Source organism: Tauraco erythrolophus, chromosome 2 (genome assembly GCF_009769465.1).
Source record: "Tauraco erythrolophus isolate bTauEry1 chromosome 2, bTauEry1.pri, whole genome shotgun sequence".
NCBI classification, from domain to species: Eukaryota; Metazoa; Chordata; class Aves; order Musophagiformes; family Musophagidae; genus Tauraco; species Tauraco erythrolophus.
In genome coordinates this window covers 111,319,560-111,327,299 of record NC_141466.1, presented here as the reverse complement: position 1 = coordinate 111,327,299, position 7,740 = coordinate 111,319,560, and the positions used below count along the sequence as shown (strand labels likewise).

General features: G+C 43.1%; 1 protein-coding gene across 1 annotated transcript; it reads right to left on the bottom strand.

Annotated features, from left to right (window-relative positions):
* Positions 1 to 434: 434 nt before the first annotated feature.
* Positions 435 to 7,740, bottom strand: LOC104377138 (mitochondrial amidoxime reducing component 2). Its single transcript, XM_086629591.1, has 7 exons — positions 7,466 to 7,740; positions 7,056 to 7,229; positions 3,850 to 4,012; positions 2,320 to 2,460; positions 1,254 to 1,315; positions 1,096 to 1,167; positions 435 to 561 (listed from the first exon to the last, which is right to left on the bottom strand). Exons 1-7 carry the CDS (start codon positions 7,738 to 7,740, stop codon positions 435 to 437), a joined length of 1,014 nt encoding a protein of 337 aa, XP_086485717.1.

The window sequence follows — 7,740 nt, the reverse complement described above, 5'->3', positions numbered from 1 at the left end:
TGTAAAGGCAGCTCTGTGATCAACATATTACTTTACACTTGGCATGACTGTTTTTGTGGTTCTTTATAGGCACTGAATGTATCTAATACACGATGCAAAGCCCTTGTACATAATTTTTGATTCTGATATCAAGATGACATCAAATTTTAGGAGGTGTGATACTCACAGTAGTTCAGTGAAGTCTGCCTTGGATTAGAGTTTCTTCTATTACAGCCTCCAGAAAAACTAAAGATGTGGTTTAGTAGATGCTAATAGATGACATGATCTGAAATGACTGACACTTCACAGCCTCAAAGACTCCCTGCACCTTACAAAGCAACATAGCACAAAAAGTATTGCAAGGAATAAGAAAAAGTTATGCTGGTGACTGTGTTAATGGGAAAACAATTTGCTTATCAAAGTGAAAAGGCATCTTCTGATCAAAGTCTCTTTCATTACTCGACCATCTTGTACACAGGGTCTCCAACTTGAATCGTTCCAGTTTTGTCAACAGCAAAGTATCTTCCAAAGAGAGGGCTAGATTTGTGTATGTGTCGCTCGGATGGATCACACAAGCGGTAACTGCAGAGAGAGAGCACTTCTTTAGAATCAGTGGTAGCAAATTCTAAACATCAAAATACTAGTGATGAGGGAGAGGACATATGAACAGTGATGTCTGTTTTGGTTACCATAGATTAGAAATGAAATAAATATTACAATTGAGAGAATCAAGCAGATAAAATGGAGAAAAAAAGCCTGATTGTATTCACACATCCTGTATAATACACATACAAAAGACTTTATAAAAAGAAATGCCAAAGTTGCAAAGTTAGACCTTTAAAGACTTTAAATACCTGTTATCCCAGGCATTCACCCTAGCAGAGATGAAAGAGACAGGGAATGTAAAGTTTGCAAGTAAGAAGAGAGAACTTCCTGAATTTTCTTACCATAAAGAATTGCAGAAAGTAGAATGAAAGCCAATATACACAGACCTTTACACTGCATTATTATGTCCCACACATACTTCAAACCACTCTTAAAACACTAGTCTCACATCTGTTCGGATCTATCCTAAATCCACTCCCACAGCTTAAGAAGCACTGGTATTTTTACAACCTTTTCAATGTTTCCAGAGGTTCCTTCCTGTCCATGACCCCAGTGTCTGGGTTAACAGTCGTCAAAATACATCTGCAATGACAGAGTGCTGAATCAATAACGGCTTCTTATTATAAATCTCTATACTTCTATATAAAATCACAGTCTCAAACGTTTACCTGGCACAACACACTGTCCCCTTCATCTCCACATCACCAATAAGAATCTCCTCCCACGTGTCCTGAGGGAACATTATGCACAGATTAGGCTTATCCACCTGCAACCATTTTTCCAGGAGTAGCAAAGTCATTCCTAGAAAAGGCAGCACCATTCCAGACGATCACCTTTACTTGCAACTTCAAAATAATTACATTATGGTACTATTTTAATGAAAACTCTACAGTCATTGCTTTCATCCAATTCAGGATCCACTAGTAATTATATCTGGAAAGAAAGATACACAAGTAGTAAATCCTGTTCTGCAGCGTGTGCTTGTCGGAACCTAAAGCAAGCTTGTTCTTACTGTATGTGTGATAATCTGATCTGTAACCTCTGGTAAATCATCATTTTTGCAGAAAGGAAATCTTTAGTGGAAATAAGTTTTCACTTCTTGTCTACACAAGTTTCTGATTGCAAACCTTCTTAGAAGACAAAAACCCATTCCCATTTTAGGAACTTCTTAGATCTAGGAAATGATCAGATCTATCCAGAGCAAATCCTTTGGAAAAATGGCAACACGACATAAATACACTTAAAAGCCCTTATCACCAGTTCACTTCAAAACAAGATACCTTTCTAGATAGTGTTTTTTGAACTACCAGAATACTGCCAGAGATGCAGTGACAGACTGCAGTATTGCAAGAGTCAGTTTTACTCTTGTGCCAAAGGCTATAAAACATCACACAGCTGATTTACAAACTGTTCCTTTGTGTCATTAATTGATCAATTATAACATGCATAGCTTTCCCTAATTTACACTTAAAGATGAGCTTTCAGTAGCAGCCTGCCATTTGAATACACATATTTTATCCTTTGCTAAGCTAAGTAAGCATTCACAGACCTGTCTCCTCCCTCAGTGTTTCATATGCACTGACGTAAGCAGAAACCATATCTCTCTGGAACTCAGTTGTAAAAATCACAGAATAGCAGCTTTCCTCATCCTTGTAGGCTACATCACACAAGGAAATTGAGTTACAAAGAAACATAACCAAGCCTTCACAAAGACATTTAAGACAGCTATTTTACCTCCTCAAAAGCACTGCAATCGGCCACAAGAATATTTGGTCTGAAGTTCTGTATCTTAACTTTCTTCTCCAGCCTGCTATTTAGATCTTCCAATGAAGCTTCTGAGATGATCAGGACTGGGCTACAGTCAGGATAGGCAACCTACATAAACAAACACAAACAAATCCTAAGGCTGCTGTAGGAACATAGGAGCAAAATTACTGAATGGCAAAAGGACAGATACGTTGGGACCAGTGGCCACATATTAGCCTGACTGTTAGGCTGCTGCATTCAGGTTTTAGTTTTCCTGGAAGTACGTTCTCAAGTAAAACAACACACCCTTTCCCATTTTAGTAACCGTGCCAAGTTTCATTTGCTCAAATTGTAAAATTAAACCTCTACTTATAGAATTAAACCAAAATTATATAAGCTACCACAACTTCTCACAAAATAATACTGTATGAATGTCTCAGGCGTTTACTCTAGGTGTTATAGATGGAACTAAGTATATCAGTAAAACATGTTAAGTCATGAAAGGTACTTAAAGACGTTTATGGACCTGCTGAACTTCTCTTGTTGACTATAATCAACTAACTGGACTTTTCTATATAATGAATCTATCTTATCACAACACCAGAGGGATTTTCACATACAGAATAGCAATACTAAATTGCAATTGTTCATTCGTCAGTCTAAGTCTGTTTGGAAGTGGGAGGGCTGCCAATTTAGCAAACAAGGCCAATGAACAGTACTAAACGAAAACTCCTATATATGCTAGTTCAATAGGAGAAAAAAAAAAGAAGATAAATTTTGGCAAGAATTTCAGTGTATAGCCCTCTTCCTGTCTTTCTCTTACATTATCCTTTCCCTCTCTTATATATACATTTACAACCAAAAGAAGATGAGTGCTGAAATAAGCATACAAAAATTTCTGCCCTCTTTTCATGCTATGATTCCTGAATGTCACCCTTCCTAATCTGACACCCCTTTTGCTGAAATCTAGTCTTCCATATTGGTTTCAGTGCCCTTACATAATAAATACATATGTATAGAAGTCCATAGTTGAATGTACCACCTTCTCTTTGTGCAACAAGCAAAACACTGATGCCCTACAGATAGTAACATCACATCAGTAAGGCAAGGTACTCACAATCTGCATTTGCTTAAAAAACTTAGAACAGAGAGAACAGAGAGCAGAGGTTTTCTATGCAACACAGATCACACCATCAAAATACCTTTAAAAACGTAACTTTTTTCTATTCACTGAGGCAGAAGAGGAATGTTATTAAATTCTGCAATGTAATAGTTCTTCTTTGGAGATCAATATCAGACTCTTTAGCTGTGAACGGTCAATAGCTTCGAACAGATTTAAAGTCAAATTTAAGCAAGTCATTTCGTCATAGAAGAGGCGAATATTCACGTGGTTTAAGTACATGACTACACATCTTGCTAAACTGGGCCAAATCACCAAGGACCGAACGGGCAGGTTTTGGTGGGTGGGTGGCAAACGGTTAAAAGAAAGTACTTCTGAGAGAAACAACATTCGTTTACCTCATCCGTGGTTCGGAAAAGGTTTATGATGTCCTTTGACTTTCTTGGCACCATGGAAGGCTCAAAGTGCACCAGTCGATATGGCTCTGAATTCAGGAAAGCGGTGATCCACTGAGCCACTTCATCTCCACAGTCCCTGCCTTGGATATCCAGCCCAAACACCCTGAAGGGTCACAGGACACATCAGCAAGTTAGCTGGAAAGGCTCAAGCACGTTTATTGTTCAAAGGCAAACAACTTGCTCTAACAGTAGTAGTAAGATACAGCAAACAAACTGCCTGGATGATAACGAGTGGAAACTGGTTTCTGAATTTGGCAAAAGGATCATTCCCAGTGTGCAGCCTCCTTGTGGTGACCTTGTTTGGAAAGCTAAGTAACATGGACATGGCCACAGGATACCAGCTGGTGAAAGAACGAGCCATGAAATAGCCTTTAGGTTCCCAGAGCTAACTGTCACATCAATGACCAGTAACGAACCAACTGGTTTGCCATACTTTCAAGCAAAAAAAGGGTCTAGTCCTGCTTTTGCATGCGACTGCAATGCCAAAAGATTTCTACCCAGAAATCAGCTGAATGGCAATTAATTTCCAAAAATGAACGAGACAGCTTGAAAGGATGTGGTTAGTTACTGTAATTGACATTTACAAATGTTATTAATTGTAAACGTCCCTGATTGTTAAGGAAGATTTCCTTCAGACTTTAGTGCTGTAAAAATTTAGCCAGAGCTGAGCAGAACTCTTAAGCTCAAACTTAGATACAGAGCTACTCTGTAGTGCTGAGAGGTTAAAGATTTATAATGGAAGCAAAGTCCATGGGACATAAAAAGCCATTGGCATCAGAATACAAACAAGTTCAGGCAAAGAACACCTTCCTGGCAAGCAAAAGTAAACCTCAACTTATCATTCCAATTAACTTCAACACCAGTCACAAATAGTTTTACCACGCTCTTCAAAGTAGCGACTTTGACCCAAACACACTGCAGCTTCTTCTACCTCTGCAATCACACCCAGGGCAGCTTAAAGCATAGAAAAGACCAAGCGGTTTATCTAGCCTGAGCCCAGCTCCTACGAGCCTTCCTTTACTCATCCAGGGGAAGAGGTGAATCAGTAGGGTGCCGGCAGCAACATCCCTGCTCTGTTTGCTGGGATCCCTGTATCAACTCTATGGCACAGGCTGGGATTAAATGCCATTGCCCCAGACAGCATTCAGCTGTCTTTCTCTTCCCTCCGTCCTCAGTCCCTGCGTGTCTTCTGGCTGGCATGACAACAGAGGTGAGGGTCTTAACAGCTTCCAACGCTACTGTTTTCCACCCACGAAGCAGATCTATCCTGAGCACTCGCTGATATATGGATCCACGGGAACAAAAGATCATGCAATTTAAGTAAGGCAACATATACTGACAAAGGGCACAAATGAAGACCTAGGAGGCTTCTTAACCAGAGGGCTACAGAAACCCTCTAACACTTGCAAAAACAGAAACTGTGCCTACACAATAGCTTCAGTTTTACATTTAACTCCCCAAAATACTGGCTTTTAAAATATCCAAGTAAACTCTGCAACTGAATTTACCAGTTTTGAAGATTAAAGTCTGTGCAGCCTTTTGCCGCCAGACGCACTAGTGCATTGCTTTAGCTCCCAACTACCGGGCACGAGCCAGCGCCCATCTGAAGGCATCGTGCTCGCCCAGTGGCAGAATAAATACAAGTCTGTGCAGAAGGGCCTTGTCGGCAGAGCGTTCCTGGCAGTAAGGCAGCGACTCCCGCTCACCAGCTGGAAGAGAAGAACCTCAGAGCGAAAGCCAAATCTTCATTTGCCTGAATATAGTACTATTCCCAAACCTCATACTTGGGAATGGCTGAATGGATCAGAAGGAATCAGCCTTGAGGTGACAACTGGCAAATAGTTTAAGCACAGCAGAGTCATACAAAACCATAGGATTCCTCCTGAAAAGTGAAGGCAATATCTAACTACAGGTATTGCTAATTTCACATCATACGACACCACCTACAATACCTGACAACTTGCTAATTTTTAAAGTCTATTTACCTGTGTCTAACTTTTGCTTATTTTTAAAAGACTGTCCTATTTCTCTATTATGATTTGTGACTTGCACCTGCCTTGTATACACAGAAATACCGAGCTATGCTGATCAAGGGTTTCCATAGCAATGAAAAAAAGCTAGCTAATGCAGTTCTTTTCTGGTACTCTTCTAATTATAGCAGCTGGTACATTAACCATCTCTGCTATCCAAAGGAAAAACACTTCTCAGTACCTTTGTATGGGCTAACATAATTTACAGTTATTAAACTGTCACATCAATGACCAGTAACAAACCTACCTGTTTGCCGTACTTTCAAGCAAAAGAGGGTCTACTCCTCCATTTGGATGTGACTGCAATGGCATCTTACATATTAACTGACATTTTAATAGGGAAAAGGTTTTCTGCTTTCCCTTGGCAATTTTCCAGCAGAGATTTCAATACATCGATAAAATAACCAGCCCTGAATTCATCCAGCATAACTCTAGGCACACAGATAACTAACTACTTTTGTAACCTGTTCACCTGAAACCCCTTTGAGATGCTGCGTACAAGGAATGACTTGCTCCTGGGATCCTCATCTTTCCTCTGCGACCACAGAGTATGCCTCTGGCAACAGTTACTAATTTAGACACCTCAGTTAAATGCCTACAGATAGCAGTGAGGAAATGCAAGCCTCAACACCTCACCAATTCCAAACGGCCACTGTGTGTCCAAAAATATTGATGTATATACTAGCAGTAAGCAAGAAATGCCAATATGCATGACTGAGGCTCTGAGATGCAACTGCTCACCCAAGCAAAATGAAAACATTAGAAGCAAACACGAATGAGTAAACATGACAGTCCATGAACACTGAAGATCATAGTTCATTTGGCAGATGAATAATGTATCGTCTTTTAATATTGTGTCACCTTTTCCTGAGATTTGTTTCCACTAGTTTAGCAGATTAAAACTAGAGCTTTGGTTATGATAATTAATCCCAGCCTCCTGAATAACACATGGCAGAAAGTTTCGCCCTCCAACTCCTGCATAACAAAACGCAAACCCTCATACAGTCTTGAAAAGCAAAGCATGTGAGAGACAGTATTTGGGGGGGCACGGACAGGACCGGATGGGACAGGACGGGGGGGAGGACAGGACGACGGGACACACCTCTTCTTCAGTACCTGCAGTTCTGCACAGGATTTTTCCTGGGGAGCTTTATGGGTAAGCACAACTTCTCCATGTCTGGGGCATCCAAGGTCAAGTACCCGTTTTCACAGCTGACAGAAATGAGGACCAGCCGCGGCTCCTGGCGCGCCGTAACCATGTGCCCATCTTCCTTGGTCACGAGCCAAAACCTGCAGGGGCGACGGGGGACAGAAACGCCTCGAGCACCGTTACACGCCGGTACCGGGCACAGGGCGCTCCCGCAGCCCCGCGGCGTGCCGGGCGCGGCGGTACCAGCACAGCAGGTGCCCCTGCGGAGGCGCTGAAGAAGCCATCAAACAAACGCGGGGCGCCAAGGGAGGCCCGGCCCTCGGGCCGGCCGTGAGCACCGCACCGCGCCGCCCCGCCCCGCCCGCCCCCGCCGTACCTGTCCCGCAGCTCCCCGCTCCGCAGCCCCATCGGCGTCACCTGCGCCTGCCGCACCGCCACCCCCCGGCACGACTTCACCGGGTACACGAAGAGGTTCAGCACCGTCCCCACCCGCTGCAGGCGGCCGCGCCGCCTCGCCGCCCGCCGCCGCCCGCCGGCCCACCGCCAGCCCCCCAGCAGCGCGCCCAGCGCCAGCACCGCCACCGCCCCCCACAGCCAGCCCGGCCGCGCCGCCCGCAGCCACAGGCCCAGCGGGTGCCGCGCCCCGCTCAT

Bases quoted from the DNA above. Each gene is read 5' to 3' on its own strand.
- LOC104377138 (XM_086629591.1), bottom strand. From the start codon at position 7,740: ATGAGCGGGGCGCGGCACCCGCTGGGCCTGTGGCTGCGGGCGGCGCGG. The intron at 2,461-3,849 runs GTAAACGAATGT...TTGTTTATGTAG, and splicing joins TTTTCCGAACCACGGATGAG to GTTGCCTATCCTGACTGTAG. The intron at 1,168-1,253 runs GTAAACGTTTGA...CTGTCATTGCAG, and splicing joins GGGACAGTGTGTTGTGCCAG to ATGTATTTTGACGACTGTTA.